The sequence below is a fragment of the Sparassis crispa genome, assembly GCF_003851025.1.
Source record: "Sparassis crispa DNA, contig_000000F, whole genome shotgun sequence".
NCBI lineage: Eukaryota > Fungi > Basidiomycota > Agaricomycetes > Polyporales > Sparassidaceae > Sparassis > Sparassis crispa.
In genome coordinates, this window is record NW_020939747.1 from 58,103 (window position 1) to 81,584 (window position 23,482).

At 52.4% G+C, this 23,482-nt stretch overlaps 4 protein-coding genes across 4 annotated transcripts; 1 reads left to right on the forward strand and 3 right to left on the reverse strand.

The window, feature by feature from the left end:
• Positions 1 to 278: 278 nt before the first annotated feature.
• On the reverse strand, positions 279 to 4,724 carry SCP_0100250 (hypothetical protein; the record flags this gene model as incomplete). The annotated part of the gene is made up of 13 exons (XM_027752265.1): positions 279 to 548; positions 605 to 1,568; positions 1,619 to 2,137; positions 2,188 to 2,540; positions 2,591 to 2,750; positions 2,800 to 2,859; positions 2,907 to 2,939; positions 2,989 to 3,066; positions 3,125 to 3,163; positions 3,224 to 3,513; positions 3,574 to 4,195; positions 4,251 to 4,516; positions 4,575 to 4,724. The coding sequence occupies 13 exons, from the start codon at positions 4,722 to 4,724 to the stop codon at positions 279 to 281; spliced, it is 3,804 nt and encodes a 1,267-aa protein (XP_027608066.1).
• A 2,547-nt stretch (positions 4,725 to 7,271) lies between these two features.
• On the forward strand, positions 7,272 to 12,388 carry SCP_0100260 (Retrovirus-related Pol polyprotein from transposon TNT 1-94; the record flags this gene model as incomplete). Its single annotated transcript, XM_027752266.1, has 4 exons — positions 7,272 to 11,535; positions 11,702 to 11,765; positions 11,815 to 11,835; positions 11,902 to 12,388. 4 exons carry the CDS (start codon positions 7,272 to 7,274, stop codon positions 12,386 to 12,388), a joined length of 4,836 nt encoding a protein of 1,611 aa, XP_027608067.1.
• A 553-nt stretch (positions 12,389 to 12,941) lies between these two features.
• On the reverse strand, positions 12,942 to 18,210 carry SCP_0100270 (hypothetical protein; the record flags this gene model as incomplete). The annotated part of the gene is made up of 14 exons (XM_027752267.1): positions 12,942 to 13,462; positions 13,534 to 13,605; positions 13,670 to 14,103; positions 14,309 to 14,457; positions 14,509 to 15,333; positions 15,382 to 15,586; positions 15,646 to 15,836; positions 15,907 to 16,052; positions 16,110 to 16,355; positions 16,419 to 16,529; positions 16,595 to 17,141; positions 17,205 to 17,279; positions 17,582 to 17,674; positions 17,737 to 18,210. The coding sequence occupies 14 exons, from the start codon at positions 18,208 to 18,210 to the stop codon at positions 12,942 to 12,944; spliced, it is 4,089 nt and encodes a 1,362-aa protein (XP_027608068.1).
• Positions 18,211 to 19,341: 1,131 nt separating this feature from the next.
• SCP_0100280 (hypothetical protein) lies at positions 19,342 to 23,292 on the reverse strand (the record flags this gene model as incomplete). Its single annotated transcript, XM_027752268.1, has 12 exons — positions 19,342 to 19,650; positions 19,707 to 20,685; positions 20,736 to 21,088; positions 21,136 to 21,295; positions 21,345 to 21,404; positions 21,451 to 21,483; positions 21,530 to 21,610; positions 21,666 to 21,728; positions 21,789 to 22,078; positions 22,139 to 22,760; positions 22,816 to 23,081; positions 23,140 to 23,292. The coding sequence occupies 12 exons, from the start codon at positions 23,290 to 23,292 to the stop codon at positions 19,342 to 19,344; spliced, it is 3,369 nt and encodes a 1,122-aa protein (XP_027608069.1).
• Positions 23,293 to 23,482: the final 190 nt, after the last annotated feature.

Sequence of the window (23,482 nt, forward strand, 5' to 3'; positions counted from 1 at the left end):
TCAGTCACGTGTGACTGGACGCGTCTGGCGCGCCGACCAATAAGTCTGAAGTTATTTGCACGAAAGCTACGTTTTGCCAAACACCAATGCGCCAAATTACTAGATTCTACAATGGGCCTTAAAGGCACTACTGAGTAAGTACTACGCTCCAACATTTGGCAAGATTTGCATGCATCTCCGCTGTGCCTAGTATAATACGTTCACATCACCTTCTGAGCCGCCTTCGTCATCAAATATCACTGGCCGTACTGAACTGGAGTCTCTACCGTTTCGGATGTCTAAACTGGCTGTCTTGTAGCATCTTCGGATTCCCATCTCTCGGATTTGGGAGGCGTAGGTTGTTTCCACTGCAGCTTGCTGTCAAGCTTCTCGAACTCCCGATCGTCGAGTTGTTTGATGAGAAGAGGCTTGGACACCTTATTAAAAGTATCCACGAGATCCTTCGAGTAGATGATAGCAAGTCTAGCCAGGACACTGACAAACTGGAAGGCTCCCAACGCCGTAGAGATGTCCATGGTACGAGTCTGCCGCTCGAAAATTTCTATGAACTAACGATGGCAAGCCGATCAGCAAGTACAAAGCAATCAGACTGAATGCAGCTCACTCCATCATTACTCCAAGCAGCCGCAAGTGCTACTCTCGGGCCATCAGTAAGTCCACTGAAAACAGGCTTTTTGGTCAGCCCCAGCACATCAAGAAATGTCGCTGCCGACGCGCAAGCCAGCCTGTGCTGATTTTCTCCCTTGCCGATATCTGTATCCTGCTTCTTGTATTCCATCATAAACATGGGTAGTTCCAGAACTGCAGGATTCTTAATTTGCGCATTCTTTGTCTGTCCCGCCGTGAGCACCTTGGACATGGCCTCAAGATTCTCGTCGAGATATGCACGTGCCTCTGCATTTTTATACAGGCGGTCGGTATCACAGACGGAGCTCGCAGCAATGGCATAATCGCGAGTCGGTAGCAAGTCAATATTCGGTGAGTTTGCAGGAGGAGGAACTTTCCCGGTGGAGTGTGGAATACCCGGATTCGAAGGTAAAGCCTGGTCTGAGTCATCTACCTCCGGCACTGTTTCTAGGGCCGGAGCGGACGAATATAGTCGTTGCTGCAAGTGAATCGTCGGAGCTGCTCCAGATGAGGTACCATCAGGCATATCAAGGGATTCCTTGGATTCGTGCATGCCCACTATGTATGGGGCTTTTGGCGATCCTGTGGCCACCAACTGCACGGCCGCGAGAGACTCCCGCCTCACTGGAAGATCAATCGAGACCGTCCCGAGAGCGTCGCAAATGGCTCGATAAGGATCTTCTTTGAGACGCTCCAATACGTATCTATCCCAGTTTCGACGCTCCAGCCAATCGATCCCATGGTTCAGAAGCTGGAGGCGTGCCTTCCGCTCCAGGACGCGAGCTTCTCTAAGGAGATCTTCATTGCGTCCAATCCGTTGGCTTAGCATCTTCTCATAAGTTTCGCCAGGGTTGAGCCCACCACCGATGTGGAGATATAAGTCTTCCGCAGAACTTTCGTCCATACCAACGGCCTTGGGTAAATATATCATGCGCTCCGTTCTGTCCACTTCAATTAGATAGAGTGAAGGTCAATGATGACTAAAACCTACGACAGAATGACCCTGTTGTCCTCAGGGAGTTGAAGCCTTGGCGCATCACTTGACAGACTGCTCCGAGGATACAGGCTGATTGTTCCATTTAACGCATTGGCACGAGACATGGATTCCTTGTCTTCGTGTGCGCCCACTATGTATGGGGCTTTTGGCGATCCTGTGGCCACCAACTGCACGGCCGCGAGAGACTCCCGCCTCACTGGAAGATCAATCGAGACCGTCCCGAGAGCGTCGCAAATGGCTCGATAAGGATCTTCTTTGAGACGCTCCAATGCGTATCCATCCCAGTCTCGACGCTCCAGCCAATCGTTCCCATGGATTAGAAGCTGGAGGTGTGCCCTCCGCTCCAGGTCGCCAGCTTCTGTAAGGAGATCTTCATTGGGTCCGATCCGCTGCCTCAGCATCTCGTCGTAAGTTTCGCCGGAGCTGAGCCCATTACCGATGTGGAAAAATAAGTCTCCCGCAGACCTTTGGTCCATACCAATAGTCTTGGGTAAATATATCATGCGCTCTGTTCTGTCCACTTCAATTAGATGGAATGTAGGTCAATGATGACGAGAACCTACGATGGAATGACCCTGTCATCATCAGGAAGTTGAAGCTTTGGCGCGTCACTCGAGCAGCTGCTTGGAGAATACAGGCTGTTTGCTCCATTTAATGCATTAGTGAAGAAGTCAAAGATAAGAGAATCGAAATCGTGACGCCAAACAGACTCGGATGGAGGAATCACTGATCGGGCCTTTCCCTGAGCCCGTTTCGCCACAGCAAGAATCAGAGATAAGCTTCCCTCTAACAGCGGAAGGACCTCTACGGGTACGTCCCGCGGTGCTACAGCGCTGAGTTCATGATGTTGCTGTGCCTGTGCAAACAACTCTTGTCGGAACGGTTCAAGGGAGGGATCAACCGAGGGCATATCATCCTGTTGCTCATTAGCATGCTACAATGAGGACAAGGAAAGGAGTTGCTTACGAGTGTTTTCCAATGCAATGGCCATACATCTCCTGCATAAATTTCATACAATGAAAAAATGACGGGGTTGCAACATAGCGCAGAGAGTACGACGCGTCTATCGAATAGATAGTCATGCATAAGTGCACCCTTCCCCTTCTTAGCAGCTTCAGCGGCGAATCTAATGCTATCTGTGAGGACATAGCAGGAGCAGATGATATGTCGCTTACGAAGAAAATGACATCGGCTTGTACACTGATTTCTTTGAGCCTTGACTCTCGCCTTTCTGTCTACGTGCAGGTTAGTATCAAAAAACGATGGAGACTCTGATGCTCACTCCAACTCCACCTCTTCTGGAATTGCAATCATCCTATATTGCAATCAGACATCGATGCCACAAAAATTGATCAGAAACTCACGACAGACTCGAAGGCGTAGAATCTGTAGAATTGGTAGACCCTATCGAAGGAACAGACGAGTCCGAGGTCCCCTCCTTTCTGCAGAACGACGAGTAAACGTCAAGGGCAGCAAGAGTACGACATCCAATGTTCATACCTCGCTTTTCGTGCAGTCTTCTTAGAATCGATCATTGTGCTGGTGTATCAAATTCCACTTCAGAAGTGATGGATGGGAGGACTGGCAGGACGCACTTACGTTGCAGGGTATTTGTAGGCAAGACCTTCTGCCCACGCTTCAATCCTGTCATACTGGCCCTCAGGCGAGTCAACAGAATGAACACCTTCTCCCGTGTCCAGACGCCACATAGAAATAGAATCGTCCTGTATTTCCTCCGCAACCAGCGTGACCGCAGCTTCTGCAGCGGTGCATGTTCTCGCCACTAGCCCTTGCAAGGCCAACGCAGCACGACACAGTGCAAACGCCCCCTCAAGTGAGGCCAGATCTAGGGACCCATCTCGCCCTAAGGAGCCAATATGTACACGAGGCTGTGAAGAATCAAAAATGAGCAAAAAATATTGACACAGTTGAGTCATGTATATCCTCACTAACGAGCCCTCTTTGTCCACATTCTCATCCAACCATCCGATGTAGAAAGAAATGGAGGTATGATATTTGGAAAACCTGACACCGACGACAGGCTCGTGAATCTTCCACACATGTCGCTGGTAGAGAATCGCCATCATCACGAGAGGTAGATCATCTTCCTCCGCAACGCACAGAAACGGCAGAGGGCATCGCTTCGGCAGTTCTCTCGATGGCGGATACACGAGGATGTGTGCGTTCAACTCCGCCGGTGGAGGGGGGTCATACAGCGACTCCGAGTCACTATCGCTTTCCTCAATGAGAACGGGCTTCGCGCATAGGGAGAGAAATGTCGACATAGACATAGGTGAAGCGACCGAAACCGGCCGAGGAGGTTCCGATGGTTCACTAGATTCGTCCTCATGTTGCTCCGTGTCCGGGTTGGGCGACTCTGCCTCAGAGTCGGCCTCGTCAGTATCAGGATCGTTCGCCATTGCATCAGATCCGTCCGCATTGGAGTTATCGTCGGGGATCTCCGCGAAAACAGACATCAAAAGCGGTACCTGGATGGAATTCGACATGAATCTCGTAGGTACGTTCAGCCCGCCGCCACGATAGCGTGGTAAGGCGACTAAAACGTTTTCACTTCACAAAACACGATGATCAGTTGAAAGATAGCACACTGACAAGGGATGCTTACTCTATGGAAAAATCTGCTGTCACGGAGGACATCACATTGGATATCATGACAATCAGGAATGATTCCTTCGGATTGGCGCTGCCACAGAGACTATCGGATGAAATGACGTTTCGAAGTCTGGCGCAATCACTGAGAAGGGTCCCGAACATGCCCCGTAATTGCTGATCGAAGACCGCGTCCTCGAGTGAGCCAGCATGCGATTGGAACGTGTTTTGCAATTCCTCCAGCAGGGGTTCCGTTCGAGGATCAACGGCAGGATAGGGACCCTGTGGATGGAGCATTTAGAGCACAGAAAACCAGACGATATAGTAAGGATGTATTCACCGTCGTTACCCAGAGTGGAACCCGTCGAGCTGTGAGTAGTCCGCCACATAGCTCACGCACGCTGGACGGCCATTTCTGGCCATCGTCGACGAATTTGTGCCATGCAATATCTTCTTTCAGGATATGAAGATATTGCTTGAGGGGATCCATAGAGTCCAGAATGAGAAAAACCAGCTATCACCTATTGGTTTTCGCGATGAAAACGAACAGTTTCAATGCCATGGCGGCAACGGGCGCTACGTCGCCGCGCGATCGAGATCTGATGCAGCCACATAAAACAACAACTCGGAGGCGCTGGCCGCACCGCTCGTGCAAACGTAGCTACGGACATTGTGTAAAAACAAACAATTGTATAAAGCCCAAAGTTGTGAGTTCGACCCTGAAAACTGCAGAAATCCTAGTGATGCCAAAAAATCGAATATTGCAACACTAGCTCTCCAGATGAGCATAGTTAGAGATTGCTAATGCTTCCGGGAAGATGTTCGTCACGGCAAGCCGAGAAACGCTGTGATATGGAACAAGAGGGTGACTAGGGCCAGAGGTCATGAGACAGACATAACAAAAACAGGGGGGTGTTAGCACAGCAGATAACGGCCGCGCATCTGTTTCTCGGTCAGACGGCAAACTCAGGCAGATAATCTCGGCAAGGCAGACTTTTCTCCGTAGGAACGATGCTGAGGGATCAACACTAGCGACTAGCCGATAGCACCGATATGCAAGATCGACGGACGAACGTACGAAGGACTGTACTATGTGAGCCCGACGAGCCCGACGAGCACAGTAGCCATCAGTTCCTGAGCTTGCAGTACAGATGGTCCAGCACGAAGTTAGTGCAGACGAGGTCTCCCACGCGTCATCCCTCGACCTGATCACCCGCGGGGAGAATTTCCTCCGCTATGTCAGAGTAGTGAACAACGTGAAAGTTATCCTTCTGTCAATGGGACCTGCCTGATGCTATCGTAAGATCGCGGTACTGTGGTGTCGTTAGATGATGTGGCTCACCCCAGCAGAAGGAAGTCCAGGGAACTAGGCTATGGACATTGACGATAACGGTGAGGGTTTGGACTCCATCCACCTGAAGATCTTCACGAAAAGTAACGACGTCTAAGCACCGCACGTCGTGAACTTTGATTGTTTGGTGTCATTACTCGCTGAACGAAGGAGGTATATCCGATTTCGAGGCGGTCGCAGAGACCGAGGAGTCAAGCCCTCATGATGGGCCATCGGCAATCTCGTCCAGGAGCCACGCGCAAGGGTGGAACTCATTCGGACAAAAATCGGATGAATTCGCAGGAAAAACTGTACTCATGCGAGGACATATTGGTGCCATATCTGAAGGTTGGTAGATCCACACCGATAATATTGTCCCATATCAGACTGTCCCCCAGCAGAGTTCAGAAATTGTGGACAGAGCGGAGCCTCAGAGGTTGAAGCTTAGTCTTGGTAGTCATACTGTACTATTTCGACCACGGCGATTACGCGTAACACGCGCGTCATCCGCGAAGGAATTTGGTCAATGTTACACTGTCACGGGGCCCTTCGCCGCCTGACGGCGGCGATGTCACAGCCTTCTTGGCCGCGCTGGCCCTATTTTCCGGCGCCTGCGTCGGTGTGTCACACCTCTCTCAACCGTCCGCGCCGGACTTTTTTGGTCACATGTCACACCCGCGCCGAAGTGGTCGAAATAGTATCACACAATTCTCTCCAGCCAGTGGGAGCCCACACCACATATATGATACGAGGACCGGTCACCACCGGTCACCCCAATCCTCTCTCTCCAATGGATACCACCTTTCCTACACGAGGGCGTCCTGGAATTGCTTGACGTCCCAAGATAGGGAGCTCTAAAATAACGACTTTTGCGCCATGTCGTAGAAGTCGAAGTACCTCGAAGAGGCATTTCGACATCGACTTATTAATTTGGTGTCCACGGACAACGCACTCCGCTCTACATAGTATCACTATCTCCTCTCGGCCGTCGAGCTTGTTCAGCTCAGCACGATGTGCTCTGGAACCGAACCGGGCGAGACTGAGGCAGCTGATGAATCGATGACGTATCGTAGCCACTGACCGCCTGCGCAATCATTACAAAAGTATCATCTCTTGCTCCGGACGTTTGAGCCATCTCGCTTTCTAGGGTCTCCGTCGTACGAAAGGAAGTAAGTCGGTTTGCTTCCGGTGTATCGCTTCGGACGTTACATGGATTCGTGCACAGAATATGACTATCCTCATCACCGGAGCAGCAGGCAGTGTTGAAGTACATACATTGCGACACGGGCAGAGTAGTACGGTATTTACGCCACCACGTTACTTACGTAATCACGTAGGTAGTACTGGCGGACGTTCGGACGATGCACCTCAGTCACTCGTTTGCTATCGCACGAGACTGAGGTGAATACTTTCTTTACCTACTTTTTATCTCCTTACTGACCTGTAGTAGCTGCGCTTGGTCCCGCTCTAGGTTAGTATTAATACAGTCACTCGTTTGCTATCGCACGAGACTGAGCTGCGCTTGGTCCCGCTCTAGATCCGTTAGACATCCCCTGGACGCCTTCCCCCCTCGCCGCGTACTCGCGATAGGTTATGAGCCCCGCCTCCAACTGAATCTGACAGCATCGGAAATATCGAGAACTCAATCGCTCGTCATCACCTTCCTTTCCCACAACCTGCTTCTCTCGTTCACACCCCTGTCGAACCATGTCTCTATACCCGCCGATATCTCAGGCCAGCTCCAAAGCTGAGTCGAAGCGCCTCTACGATGTCCCGTTCCTCGAAAGCAATGGCGGAAACTTCCAGACGTGGAAGTACCGCACGACTACCATCCTCCGGTTGCGTGGTCTCTATTCGCTCATCGACGGCACCGAAGCCGACCCCGGAACAGTGGATACTATGAAGAAGGCGGAGTGGGATGTCCGGAACAATGAGGCTCTCGCGCAGATCACGTTGACGCTCAAGGACGAGCCGCTTAACGGTGTGATGTACTCGATGACGGCACAGGACGCTTGGGAGAAGTTGAACAGACGTTACGAGGGCAGAGGCAAGCAAACCTTAGCCTATCTCATCAGCGACCTTTTCCGCAGCACACTTAGTGACGAGTCGCCGCTAGAGCCGCAGCTCAACACGATGCAGCAGAAGGCCCACATCCTCGAGACACTCGGGCTAACGCTAGACGACACGCTCATCGCCATCGCTATGGCTATCTCCCTTCCTCCATCCTATTCAACCCTTCGCACTATCCTTATGGCCTCTGACTTGAAACTCACAGTCGAGAAGGTCGTCAATGAGGTCCTTAGCGAGGAGAAGCGACGTGGCGAGACGACCGCAGCATCTGCGCTCATTGCGAAGCATGCTGATACCAAGTCGAAGTCGAAGGGGAAGGACAAGGACAAGAAGAAGAAGGGCAAGTGCGCTTTCTGTGGCTACACTGGTCACACGAAGGACGACTGTCGGAAGTTCAAGGCGAGCCAGGTGGAGGGCGCCACAGCGAAGGGCGACAAGAAAGCTGAGAAGGCTGCTGATGCAAAGGAATCTGCGAAGATTGCCAGTGTCGGTGAGGCTGACTCCGAGACGCTCCGCCTCTTCGTTGCTGAGGAGTTGGCACGTGGTGATGACCTCCACCGCTGGATTGTTGATTCAGGAGCTTCCTCCCACATGACATCTCACCGCGAGTGGTTCGTAAACTACCGTGCCCTCGCTACACCCAAGCGTGTTTACCTCGGAGATGAGCGCTTTATCCTCGCCGTTGGTATCGGTCAGGTCACACTCCGTGCAGCAGTCGACCATGGCTCAACGAACACTGGCATTGTGCAGGAAGTTCTCCATGTCCCAGATCTCAATGGCAACCTGCTCTCTGTCTCGCAGTTTGACCGCAACAGCTACGATGTTAGGTTCGCTGATGGTACGTGTCGCATCAGCAATGCCCAGGGCCGACTTAGCGCCATTGGGTACATGCGGAGAAATCTCTATGTTCTCGACGTGACCACGCAGCTCCCCGAGCGTACCTACATCCTGCAGGCAAAAGATCTCCCTCCCTCTTACGATGACTCCATGGATGATCCCCCACTCCACGCTTTTGTTGCTAAGGAGACAACATCCAGTGCGAGTGCTCAGGTCTGGCATCGCCGCCTTGGTCACATCTCCGTAGACTCCGTGCTGAAGATGGTGCGAAAGGGAATGGTCAAGGGCATGTCGATCGTCGGAGAAAAGGTGAGTAACGTCACCTGCAAGCCCTGTCTCCATGGCAAGCAGACACGCCAGCCAATTCCGAAGGAGTCGGATGTCGAGAATCCCCGCGTTCTCCATCGCACCTACTCCGATGTCTGTGGTCCCATGCAGACTCAGACGCGGTCCGGCCACCGCTATTTCATCACGTTCATCGACGGACACACGCACCACCTTGTCGCCAACCTCATGAAGACGAAGGATGAAGCGCTTTCACACTTCAAAGCTTTTGTTGAACGAGCTGAGGTCGAGACCGGGCAGCGTGCCAATATCCTGCGGACTGATGGCGGCGGTGAGTACGAGTCGAAGGAATTCGAAGCGTACCTAAAGGAGAAGGGCATCCACCACGAAAAGACGAATGCCTACACTCCACAGGAGAATGGCGTTTCCGAGCGGATGAACCGCACCATCGAGGAGATGGCCAGGAGCATGCTCAATGACGCTGGACTGCCGAACACATACTGGGGTGATGCTGTGTTACATGCAGTACACATCCTTAACTCTGTTCCAACCCGCACTCTCCCTGACAACCTCACACCACACGAGGCCTACACCGGAAACAAGCCGAGCGTGGCGCACCTCCGCGTTTTCGGCTGCAAAGCCTATGTCCACGTTCCGAAGGAAAAACGTCAGAAACTCGACTCGAAAACGTTCGAGTGCACGCACCTGGGGTTTGCCGCAAATCGCAAGGCCTACCGTCTGGTTCACAGAGCGACCGGCCGCATCGTCGAATCCCGCGACGTGTATTTCGACGAAGGCACCGAAGTCGCACCCAGTCGCGTCACAATTGACGTCACACCTACGCAGGAGGCGCCCGACGCGCGGCCGCAGCTGCCGCCGTCTCCGCGCCCGCCAAGGCCCACTGTCGAAGATGTCCCAGATGAAGATGAGGACGCACCTGCACTCCTGGATGTGGACGACAGCGACGACGAGGATGACGATGACAACGCGGATGAGGACAGCGACGACGACGTTCCACTGCCCGAAATTAGGCGCCGGCGTCACGCCGCGCGCGCCGCGCAGCCACCACCACCTCCTCCCCCGGCTCCGGAACTGCGCCGTTCAGGTCGAACGCGCACGGCACCGGTAGCGGCCGATGATGACCGCTATTTCGTGTCCTCCTACACACGGAAACCGAAGGGCCAGGATGATGTGGGTGGAGTGGGCGCTGATGCCGCAGCGGCAGACTCGGAGAACGCAGAGGAAGTGGGCGATGCAGAGAATGCTCACAAAGCCACAAGCTGGGATGAACCACAGACCTACGAGGAGGCGATGTCACGCCCCGATGCTGCGCGCTGGAAGGCTGCGTGCGCAGAGGAGCTACACGCATTTGTCAAAGCGGAGCTCTACGACGAAGTGGAGCGCCCACGGAATCGCAAGGTCATAGACTGCAAGTGGGTCTTCAAGATTAAGCGTGGACCGGACGGTGAAATCGAGAAGTACAAGGCTCGACTTGTTGCCAAGGGCTTTACACAGGTTGAGGGCCTCGACTTCAATGAAACCTTTGCACCCGTCGCAAAGTTCGCTTCTGTCCGAACACTACTTGCTCTTGCTGCCAAGCTCGACCTCGAGATCCACCAGATGGACGTCAAATCGGCATTCCTGAATGGTGATCTTGATGAGGAGATCTACATGAAGGTTCCCCCTGGCTTCCACAGGTCCAACAGCCTCGTCTGGAAGCTGAACAAGGCCCTCTATGGTCTTAAGCAGGCTGGACGTGAGTGGTACAAGAAGATCCGTGCTGAGTTCGAGGCGCTTGGGTTCACCCGCTGCCACTCGGACCACAGCGTGTTCTACAAGAACGATGACGGTATTCTCCTCATTATCGCCATTTATGTCGATGACATGCTCATTCTTTCTGACAACCTCACTGCTGTCACCACCCTCAAGGAAGATCTCAAGTCTCGCTTCGAGATGACCGACCTTGGCGAAGCACGGTGGCTCCTCGGCATGGAAATCACTCGTGATCGTCCTCGCCGTGTCCTCGAGCTCTCGCAACACCAGTATGTCGAGAAGTGTCTCGCACAACATGGTATGGCCGATTGCCGCCCGGTCAGCACACCTATGGCACAGAACCAGAAGCTCGTCAAGCTCTCGGAGGCGGAGATCGACCCGAAGCCTTACCAGAGCGTGCTTGGCTCTCTCATGTATGCAATGATCGGGACTCGCCCCGACCTTGCGTTCACAGTGGGCGCGTTGAGCCAGCATGCTGCAACGCCAGGCAAGGAGCACTGGATTGCTCTTATGCGAGCCTATCGCTACCTGCGTGGGACAGCAGACAAGAAGCTTGTCTATTGTGGCACTACCAAGGAGAAGGAACCCCTTCTCGGATACGTGGATGCAGATTGGGCAGCGAACGTCAACGACCGTCGATCGGTCACAGGTTTTGTTTTCCTCATATCGGAAGGCGCTGTCAGCTGGTCTTCAAAGAGGCAGCACTCGACGGCGCAGTCCAGCACTGAAGCTGAGTATATGGCTGGAGCTCATGGTACAAAGGAAGCAGTCTGGCTTCGCGCTTTCCTCTCGGAGATTGGACAGGTTCAGAAGGGCCCTACTCCATTGCTCATCGACAATCAGTCCGCCATCGCGCTATCCAAAAATGCTGCTTTCCATGAACGCACCAAGCACATTGCCGTCCGCTACCACTTCATCCGCGAGAAGTATGACTCCGGCGAGATTGAACCTGAGTACGTTCCTACCGGAAATCAGGTTGCTGATGTCTTGACGAAGGGGCTTCCTCGTGAGAAGCATGAGAAGTTTTCAGCGGGGATGGGCTTGGCTTAAGTATTTTCATTTATATACTCTATTCCCTGTCACTCTGAGTGGGCGTGTTGAAGTACATACATTGCGACACGGGCAGAGTAGTACGGTATTTACGCCACCACGTTACTTACGTAATCACGTAGGTAGTACTGGCGGACGTTCGGACGATGCACCTCAGTCACTCGTTTGCTATCGCACGAGACTGAGGTGAATACTTTCTTTACCTACTTTTTATCTCCTTACTGACCTGTAGTAGCTGCGCTTGGTCCCGCTCTAGGTTAGTATTAATACAGTCACTCGTTTGCTATCGCACGAGACTGAGCTGCGCTTGGTCCCGCTCTAGATCCGTTAGACATCCCCTGGACGCCTTCCCCCCTCGCCGCGTACTCGCGATAGGCAGAACGTCTACTTTCGTCATCAGAGAGCTCTTGCAGAGTTCATCTGTCACTCCGCAGAATCTCCGCCTTCTCGTCCATTCTTCCAACGCTGTGGAGAAAGTGAGGGCGCAGTTTCCCCAGATCCCGGAGTCCTCCTTCGTCGTTGGGGATTATCTGGAAGCCAGCACCCTCCCGCCCGCATTTAAGGGTGTGGATATCGTCTTCCACAATGCACCAACGTTCCATCCCTTGGAGACGGCAATGGGTATTACAGTCATCAATGCAGCGAAGACGGCGGGCGTGCAGCACTTCGTGTACTGCAGCGTACTGTTCCCAATCTTGACGAAGCTACTGAATCACAAGGTCAAGGCGATCCGTTCCGCAACAATGCCGCTGAATGTTTCTTCCAGGATTTCGGTCAAACCTTCGCATAGGCATAGCCAGTCGATCTAAGGTCGGGCTCAGCCATATCCCTCCAATGTCACGTGCATTGCACTTATCTTGTAAATCTAACTGCATTGGAACAACTGGATGGACATCAAATCTTCAAACAATGAAAATTAGTTGCTAAGAATCTCGAAATTTCATCGTTTGTCGTTCTCTGAAACAGTGCCGGTCCGCGAAGTTTTTAGATTTTCAATGTAAGTCTTCTGCACGTGATATCGGATGGTTATGGCTGAGGGCTACACTGCGATACCAAGGAGCGACCAATATTGGTCCAGGATTGGTGCAAGACCAATCCGACCAATTTGAACCCTAACCCTAAGTGGCCGCGACCAATCTCGGGGAGCAAAGGTCGCGGGCGTCACGTGCTCTCCCCTACGCTCACCGCGAAGTCGAAATTTGCGCCATCGCGCGAGGATGCATGGCGGGAAAACATTAGGACATGTATTTTAGGGTACAGAAAATTAAAATGAACATAAGTGAGCTGAGCCTTAGAGGCCGAAACAGGGAAGAGCAAAAAAATCGGCAGAAAACTTGAATCTCCCAGTGGCTGCTCCCCGCATCAGACATCCCCGCTCCCCTGCGCGGCAGGGACAATGCTGCCGGGGACGTCCTCGGCATCTTTGAGATAGTTGATGTGCAGGTACTTGATGCCGTTGCGCTCGACGACGAAATTGGCCGCGCGCGCGGGGGATGCAATCTCCAAGGAGCTGTACAGCTCGAACAGGGCCATGCCGTCATTGTAGACCTTCAAGCGCTTGCACAGCAGTGTCGTGAACGCGGTGTACTCCATCGACAGCGCGCCACCGGTCCCCTTGCGAACAACCAGCTGTTTGTACATGTGTTCGACCGTCCTCAGGAACACGTCCGGATGGAAGTGCGTGCCGCTCGAGAAGATACCGCGCGGCTGTGGGAACTCGGGTGGGTCTTCTGTGATGGTTTCCGGTGTGCCATTCACAGTCCTTTCGACCTTCTTGGGCTTCTGCCTGACGCCGTCCATGCAGTAAGCTCTGTTGTGGTTCTCGCGCGAGCCCTTCGTGCCTGGATACATGATGGCCCAGCAGCGCAGGTATGCGTCTTTCGCTGTGTGAACGTTGGCGTCAGAGAACGCGCCTCAGCGCAGTGCTGGGGATCACTCACCGTCTTGCCATCACTGTTCTCGACCTTCATCAGTGTGACCGCGAGGCAGTGCTTCATCCAGAATGCCTCCGTGTTGGTACGCTTCGCTGATGGAGCAAGTAAGTGCCTGGCAGGGGCATCCACCGCGCTGCAAGAGAGAGCACAACTCACAGGTATAGTCTTTCGCAATGATGCGCGCCAGGATCTTCGGCTCAAGCTCGCCGAGTTTTTCCATGAGAGCACGGGGAGTCTTCCTTGCCATTGGGAGCCCCCGGGACTTGGTCAGCTCCTCAAGGCGAGCATTGTAGGCCTCTGCCGCGGCGACCCACTTGGCTGGAGTCATGTTGAACGAGGCCCACTTGCCCTCGGCCCTCATATCCATAAATAAGTAAAACTCCGAGTCGGCAGAAATACTAAGTGAGCTTGGGTTGATCCCAGTCACAACCGAGAAGAGCCGCTGCGAACGCGAGGGCCCGCTGATTTGCACGACCGGGAGCATGTGCGGCTCCTCTGGTACCAGTTCTGACTGCACCGAGGTGTTGACCGTGTGCGACACGAGAGCAGGGCCGGGGACTTTGGTGAGCAGTGTGGCAGACATAGCAGGCCTTTGTGACACAAAGAACGGGTGTATGGACTTATTTCCGGGCTGCATTCTGGCGGACTTTTTTTTGGTGTGATGCCATATTAGTCTACTTGTGTGCCGCAGAATGACTGGTGACATGAAAACTCACCGGAACATTTTTTGTGATTTTCCTTGATGTCTTCAGTCTCTTGCTCGACCCCGCACTGCTCGGTTGCAGCTGGTCGTACCGTTCCGCCACGTTTGCATCGCTAGCCTTGCGCTTCGATGGTGCATGCAGCGACTGGTCGGGTGAGTATCGGGCGTTCGTAACGGCTGTTGTGGTGTCTTTAAATGTATCCGATGTGAGAGCCTGTGCTTCCCGAGGTCCACTCAGTTGCTGATAGATGCCGGTGAGTCATTGCAGGCTCAATTACATGAGTGAACTGACCTTTTCTTTCCCCTTCCGTGTAACAGAGGGAGCGGCTCCTACAACTTCGATGTCGCTGTCCTCAGTAGGCTGAGTAGTCATCTCCGAGAAAGTGACAGTTATTTCGCTGGACTCGGCATCCAAGTCGATCACAGTCGGCATTACCGCGCGCGAAGCCGGCTCTGTGCACAGGGCTGTAGGCCTCAGGGCTTGATCATCAGGCAAAACAGAAGGAGCAGGAGGGCAGTCGCTTGTGCCCTCGATGAGCCCGATGGCAGGCTTGGTTGGAGGAGAATCGATGGGCAGCGGCTGCAGACGAAGTGCGGGGTCAATAGCAAGCTCTCGAAGGATAAGGTCAGCACTGGCATCGTCGTGCAGAGAGAGGTCCAGCAAGTCTTCATCGAGCTCGTCCTTGACTGTGCAGGTGAGGTGGTGGTACGTCGTCGCATACTCTGCCTTCACAAGCCTGAACTTCTCGCCGCTGTCGACAACCTGCATGGTGGGCAGGCGCGACAGCCCGCGGGACTTCACGATCTTCGCATCCTCGATCATGGAGTTCCACAGCCTCGCGATACCGTCGACAAGATGGATGTGATGTGAACCGTGTGTTGAAGCCAAAAACTTGTCGATCGAGTCATGGCCTGCATTGAAGACCACTCGGATGTTGCGCCGCAAGACGTGATCATGGCCGAGAGCAGTAAGAACTTCTAAACCGCTCGCGTGGGACCGCTGGAGGTTGTTCCAACCTTTGTGAGAGCCTTCGATCCGGCTCCCATCTGACACGACATCTTGATAGGCACGTACAAGGCAGCCCTTCTTCACATGCCCAAGTTGCTCCGCATGGACCTGTCACAAGTCAGCTGCATCTGAAGATAGGCTGGGAACCACCCTCACCTTTGGTGCGGCTGCACTCCAGACATCACCATGGTTTTGCCACTTCTCGTACACGCACACCACTCGTCTCTCTTGCTCTGCCCTGCTCCAGTAGACGACACGATTGTACTTGTCTGCCGTAGTCTTGAGGATCGCGCTGACCAAATCTCGTGCGACCGCCCCACGGAGCGAATTCTTGGTGCCGCCGATAATGCATGCAAGGTATCTTTCAAAGCAGTCTTAGCAATTTTTCTTGGCAGCACAGGCATAACAGAGGATAGTTACCTTCCGACAAAGTGCCAGACATCAAGCACGACATCTATTTCTGGCAGCGCCTTTTTGATGGACTTGCGCACATGGCAGCAGTTGTCGACCACCGCCAGCACAGGATCAGGGACCTGCAGCAACTCGCCGCGCCGCTTGAGACCTGCTAATACCTCTGCGATCTCAGACGTCGATTGCGACTGGCAGAAATGCTATGGCGGAAGAAGTCATCATCTGTTCATGGTATCAAGATCAAAAAAAAACCTCGGAGCAGGTACGTACCCAGGATATGATCTCATTGACCTCGTTGATGACGCTCAGAATTCCACCCTTCAACACCTTGATGCGGTTCTGCTTCTTCTCGACAACGGTCACCAAGCTCGCCTTTCCTGCCGCACGGAAGGTATTGTCGAGAGAGATGGATGTTGCTGTATAAGCAACAATTCAATCTCTGATGTGCATGGTGCATGGACGGCAACACTTACCGCTCAATGTATGAAGGTATGTCTCTGACTCTGGTTGCCGTGTTTTCTCACTGAATTTATTGAAGATATCAGTGATCAAGTCATCCGTGATCGAGCGATCACAGTAGCCCGCGACGATTTCGCCCGGCTTTGAGAACTTGCGCAGTGGCGGAGGATCGACCAGGCTCATGTTTTTCGTCTCCTGTCGCAACTGAAAGTATCGCAAGTACACGAGTCTCTCTCTGTGGTATTCAAGGAGGTGAAGCTCTGTGCAGTGCACACCGAGAGGTCATCATTGGTGTCGAGCAGTGACACGGTGTGGAAACTTACGTCTGACATTCTCGGCAAGCCCCGCAGATGTCGTTGAAGGACGCAGTTCAACGATGAGGTCAAATAACTCGCGCGTGACCGCGCAGCGCCTGAGGAAGTATGGGATGCTGGCTGGAGACAGTGCAGATCAAAAGGTAAGCCATTACATGCATGCCATGGCATTCCATGATGCTTACATGGTATTTCCCAGTGGTCCCGACGCTGCCAAAACAGGTGGCTTGTCGTCGTGAAGCAGTACGCTCCGTCGGAGTCTTCATTGGTACCACTTCGTTCCGCGGTGCGTTTCTCGCACTCCTTGCACCGCAACTGATACCCAATTGCAGTCTCCTCTCGGAACAGACCATGCACCTCGCGATGGCCGGTAGCAGCCCATTGGATCCATTTAACATCACCGGAATCACACTGCGGGCATTGTGTGATCTCGGGGAAGTAGAATGGATGGACAATGGTAACTGGCTTAAGGTACGTCATCTCCAGCGTGATTTCGGGTGTTGCGCTGCGCTTTGCTATATCCAGGTACGTCGGCGGTATGAAGCGCGGTCCGTAGAGTGGGAGATCTCTGCGAAGACTGCGCCCCGTTGCGAGCTTTGCATTTCCGTGGGCTTTTATGCGCTCGTGAACAAAGTTCACATATTCCACAACGTGAGCCTCCCACTCCAGCTGTTCTGCATACTGTGACTGCGAGACGCGCGCTCCCTTCCAGGCTTCGCACTGGCGTTCAACCTGCATAGGAGAGCAGGAATCCGTGAGCCCTCATCGTTCCTTCGTGTAATATATTTTTCAGACCTTTTTCGCCCATTCAGCTTCAAAGTTTCGCTTCTCAAGAGGTGCAAGCGAGCTCTTCAGCTGCGCGAGCACAGTCTTCGGATCGAATGATGACATGGCAGAGTGAAAGTGCAAGATGCTTGTTCAGGGGTACACCACTTACGTCTTGCTCAGATGTATGTCGGCAACTGCTATTTTAAATCTGCGAGGCTCGGCTAGCATAGATTACTCCTCACTACCTAATGCAACAAATGTATTGTAGTTATGTAGACATAGCAATACAAACGGAACAATATTCTGAGAGAAGTACAGTACAATCAGACCTCGGCAATGCTAATTAAGTGGGCATACAAATATTTCTCGCCGCACTGCTCAACAGAGTAAAGGGTGAACAGCACCTGTACGGGCTTCCCGAATGGCACTTCGGAGATAGAGGTCGGTGCAGTCTGCTTTCCCTTGCGATTGAAGAGTGGAAAGTCTGCTATCATGTCCTGCAAACGGTGTTCAGAAATATAATGCCTACCAGAGTGGACCTGAATGAAAAAATGCTCACCTCTGAAGCCCGAGGGCGCCATCCCACTTGGAGTTGCATGAAATCAATGCTGGGCGGATCCATGCGAACATGCCTGAGAAGATGGAGGAGAGACTCTGGCCCCATCTCCGCGATTTTCGTGATGGCTCGCATAGCCTTCCTCCAATCAGCACACGACAAGATGTCGGGTAAGGGCTCAATCCAGCATGAGATGGCTGGTGAACCATCACCAGGCTCGGGATAATGTTCCGAGTCTCCATAGGTGGTGAGGTAGCAGTCCTGAATGGCAATCTGGCCCATCACTTCAAAGAGTATTCCTGACGGGATCTTTTCAGATGTGCTCGGAGACTGCTCCAGCTGAAGATGGATGCAGCAAAGTGAATGTCCGCTTTTCACGGGACTAAATACAATATTCTTGAGGCGGTGGTTGTCGAAGTGGTCAGTGAGGTCGAAATAAACCTTCTCCTCGAGGACGTTGAAAAGTGGATGTGTCATCGTGTTTGTCAAATGAGGGAGAGTGCATGCAGTACGAGTGCAGTCTCACAATAGGGGTGAGCACTTGCGGTGTCGATTACATGCTCCAACGATGGTCGGTGTGTCCACCGACACATCACGCAGTGTTTGCCATTGGTTTCACGGACAGCATCTGCAAATGCGCCGGTGTTCTCGAACTTGGTGAGCATCTTACTTACTGATAGGCGAGGCTTCGCGAAGCACCCGGAAATGGTAATTAAGTTCGAGTCCGCGGTGCTTACTAGGTTCGAAAATTCTATGCTCTCAAGCTGTAGGATCAGTCAGAATGTTGCCCAGTACTTGTTACATAGTCACAGAACCTCTATGTAAGAGAATTGGTGTTCAGACATGGAGCCGAACGCAACAGAGTTGAGTAGGCATGGAAGAATTCCTTGGTACCTTTTCCTCAGCCACTCGGAGAAGTCCTTGGCTTTTCCGGCCCGCCTTCGGCGGGCAAAATCCTTGCAATGACCAATTTGCCTGGCTGAGCCCAACCTTACCACACTCTGCTAGAGCGAGATTGGCTCTATCTAGTACCAACCAGAACTTCCGGAGCAAAGCGAATGTACCAAAAAACAACGCAGCGGCACGGTTCTATTGAAAAAGCTGTCAGTGTCTCCCTTATCCTCGTCGTTCACGCATGTCTGACCGTATTCTCGCGTCTTTCAGACCGTCGGCAGAAGGACACACTTTACCTCATCTTGAGGAGCACACTGCTAAGTAAGAGACCTGAAAACTTGTGAAGCGACGTTGTTATAGACACAGAACTACTATCGAAGAGATGTGCAACCCTTCTTCAGACATTTTGGCAGGAACGTTGCAGGGGAGTAGCAAAGGAGCCGCGAGGAACCAAAGGTACAGTAGTACTAGCTGCGGCATTATAGCAGCGGTGACGAGGTGACGCAAGGACTTCATCTAATGTAACGCGTCGGGATTTGCAACGTCTCGCTCTAAATATCAATTCTCCAACGTTACTAGATAGATTCTACAACACTCCTTAGAGGTATCGACTGAATACTACGCTCCATCTTAACATTACATGCATCTCCGTCATTTCGAAAATTCCAGTATATACGTCCACTTCACCTTCCGAGCCACCTTCGTCACCAAACACTACTGGCCTTCAGTTACTGAACTGGACCATTCGGATGTCTGAATTGGCTGTGTTGTAGCATCTCCGGATTCCTCCCTCTCGGATTTGGGAGGTACAGGTTGTTTCCACTGCAGCTTGCTATCAGGCTTCTCGAAGTCGCGATCGTTGAGTCGTTTGATGAGAAGAGATTTGGACACCTCATTAAAAGCATCCACCAGATCCTTTGAATAAACAATAGCAAGTCTGGCTAGGACGCTGGCAAACTGGAAGGCTCCTAATGCCGTAGAGATGTCCATGGTACGAGTCTGCCGCTCGAAAATTTCTATGAACTAATGATGGCAAGCCGATCAGCAAGGACAAAGCAATCAGGCTGAATGCAGCTCACTCCACTGTTACTCCAAGCAGCCGCAAGTGCAACCCTCGGGCCATTAGTAAGTCCACTGAACACAGGCTTTTTGGTCAGCCCCAGCACATCAAGAAATGTCACCGCCGACGCGCAAGCCAGCCTGTGCTGATTTTCTCCCTTGCCGATGTCGGTATCCTGCTTCTTGTATTCCATCATAAACGCGGGTAGTTCCAGAACTGAGACAGGATTCTTGACTTTCGCATTTTTCCTCTGTCCCGCCGTCAGCACCTCGAGTCGCTTGGACATGACGTCAAAATTCTCGTCGAGATATGCACGTGCCTCTGCATTTTCATACAGGCGGTCGGTATCACAGACGGAGCTCGCGGCAATGGCATAATCGCGAGTCGGTAGCGAGTCAGTATTCGGAGGGTTTGCAGGAGGAGGAAGTTTCCCGGTGGAGTGTGGGATGCCCGGATTCGAAGGTAAAGCCTGGTCTGGGTCATCTACCTCCGGCACTGTTTCTAGGGCCGGAGCGGACGAATATAGTCGTTGCTGCAAGGGAATCGTCGGAGCTACTCCAGATGAAGTACCATCAGGCATATCAAGGGATTCCTTGGATTCGTGCATGCGCACTATGTATGGGGCTTTTGGCGATCCTGTGGCCACCAACTGCACTGCCGCGAGAGACTCCCGTCTCACTGGAAGATCAATCGAGACCGTCCCGAGAGCGTCGCAAATGGCTCGATATGGATCTTCTTTGAGACGCTCCAATGCGTATCCATTCATCTTGCGACGTTCCAACCAATCAGTTGCATGATGTATATTCTGGGCATATGCCTTCCGCTCCAGGTCGCCAGCTTCTCCAAGGAGATCCTCATTGGGTCCGATCCGCTGCTTCAGCATCTCATTGTCGGTTTCATCGGAGTCGGGCCCACTACGTTGAATGTAGGAATATAAGTTTCGCGCAGACCGTTGGTCCATACCAACGGCCTTGGGTAAATATATCATGCGTTCCGTTCTGTGCGCTTCGATTAGACAGAGTGCAGGTCAATGACGACTAGAACCTACGATGGAATGACCCTGTCGCCATCAGGAAGTTGAAGCTTTGGCGCATCACTCGAGCGACTGTTTCGAGAATACATGCTGATTGTTCCATTTAACGCATTGGTGAAGAAGTCAAAGATAAGAGAATCGAAATCATGACGCCAAACGGACTCCGACGGGGGAATCACTGAACGGGCCTTCCTTTGCGCCCGCTTCGCCACGGCAAGAATTAGAGAGAGACTTCCCTCCAGCAGTGGAAGGACCTCTGCGGGTACGTCCCGCGGCACTACGGCACTGAGTTCATGATGTTTCTGCGCTTGTGCAAATAACTCTTGTCGAAATGGTTCAAGGGAGCGATCGACCAATGGTATATCACTCTGCCCCTTGTCAGCACGCGATGATGAAAAGAAGGTGAGTTGCTCACAAGTGTTTTCCAATGCGACGGCCACGCGTCTCCTGCATGAATCTCATACAACGAAAAGATGACGGAGTTGTTACACAGTGCAGAGAGTATAACGTGTCTATCGAATAGATAGCCATGCAAAAGAAGGCTGTTTCCCACTTTCGCAGCTGCAGCGGCGAATCTATGAATATATGAGAGAACATAGCGGGTGCAGATAACATGCCGCTTACGAAGAACATGACATCGGCTTGTAGGCAGATTTCTTTGAGCCCTGACTCTTGCCTTCCTGTCTGTATTCAGGTGAGTATCGAAAATGATGAAGAGTCTGATGCTCACATGAATTCCTCCTCTTCTGGAATTGCAATCATCCTATATTGCAATCAGACATTGTCACGAAAATTGATCAGAAACTCACGGCAGGCTCGAAGGCGTAGAATCTGTAGATCTGGAGGAGCCCATTGAAGGAACAGACAACGAGTCCGTTGACCCCTTCTTTCTGCAGAACGAGTAAAGGTCACGCGTAGCAAGGGTGCAATGACCAATATTCGTACCTTGCCTCTTGTGCAGTCTTCTTAGGATCCGCCGTCGCAGTCTTCTTAGAGTCGGTCATCGTGCTTGTGTATCAAATTTAACTTGAGGGACGATGGACGGGGGCACTGGCAGAATGCACTTACGTTGCAGGGTATTTGTAGGCAAGGCCTTCTGCCCACGCTTCAATCCAGTCACGCTGGCCCTCAGACGAGTCAGCGGAATTAACGTCTTCTTGTGTATCCAGACGCCACATAGAGACGGAACCGTCCCGTATTTCCTCCGCGACCACCGTGACCGTAGCTTCTGAAACGCCACATGTTTTCGCCACTAGTCCTTGCAAGGCCAACGCAGCATGACACAGTGCAAACGCTCCATCAAGCGAGGCCAGATCCAGGGACCCGTCTCGCCCTAAGGAACCAAGATGTACACGAGGCTGCGACGAATCATAAATGAGTAAAGGACAGGGACACAGTCTAGTCATGTATATCCTCACCAATGAGTCTTCTTTGTCGGCATCCTCGTCCAACCATCCGATGTAGAAAGAGATGGAGGTATCATACTTGGAAAACCCGACACCAACGACAGGCTCGTGAATCTTCCACACATGTCGCTGGTAGAGAATCGCCATCATCACGAGGGGTAGATCGTCTTCCTCCGCAACGCACATGAACGGTAGAGGGACCCGTTTGGGCAGCGCTCTGGAAGGCGGATACACGAGGACGTGTGCATTCAACTCCGCTGGTGATGGGGGGTCATACAGCGACTCCGAGTCACTATCGCTTTCCTCAATGAGAACGGGCTTCGCGCAACGGGAGAGAAATGTCGACATAGACATAGGTGAAGCGACCGAAACCGGCCGAGGAGGTTCGGACGGTTCACGGGGTTCATCCTCACCTAACTCCATGTCCGGGTTGTGCGACCCTGCGTCAGAGTCGGCCTCGTCAGTATCAGGATCGTTCGCCATTGCATCAGATCCGTCCGCATTGGAGTTATCGTCGGGAATCTCCGCGAAAACAGACATCAAAAGCGGTACCTGGATGGAATTCGACATGAATCTCGTAGGTACGTTCAGCCCGCCGCCACGATAGCGTGGTAAGGCGACTAAAACGTTTTCACTTCACAAAACACGATGATCAGTTGAAAGGTGGGACAATTCCGAGGGATGCTTACTCTATGGAAAAATCTGCTGTCACGGAGGACATCACGTTGGATATCATGACAATCAGGAATGATTCCTTCGGATTGGCGCTGCCACAGAGACTATCGGATGACATGACATTCCGCAACCTGGCGCAATCACTGAGAAGGGTCCCGAACATGCCCCGTAATTGCTGATCGAAGACCGCGTCCTCGAGGGAGCCAGCATGTAATTTGAACGTGTTTTGCAATTCCTCCAGCAGGGGTTCCGTTCGAGGATCAACGGCAGGATAGGGGCCCTGTGTATGGAGCACTTAGAGCACAGAAAACCAGACGATATAGTAGGGATGTATTTACCGTCGTTACCCAAGCTGGAACACGTCGAGAATCTGTGAGTAGTCCGCCACATAGTTCACGCACGTTGGGCGGCCATTTCTGGCCATCGTCGACGAATTTGTGCCATGCGATGTCTTCTTTCAGGATATGAAGATATTGCTTGAGGGGATCCATCGAGTCCAGAATGAGAAAAACCAGTTATCGCATATTGGTGCTCATGATCAGAAGGGACCTTTTAACGCCATGGCAGCAGCGGGCGCTACGTCGCCGTTCGAGATCTTAACAACTCGGAAGCGCTGGCCCCACGCTGGTGCACGTGTAGCTGCGTACTGACATTGTAGAATAAAAAACAATGTATAAAGCC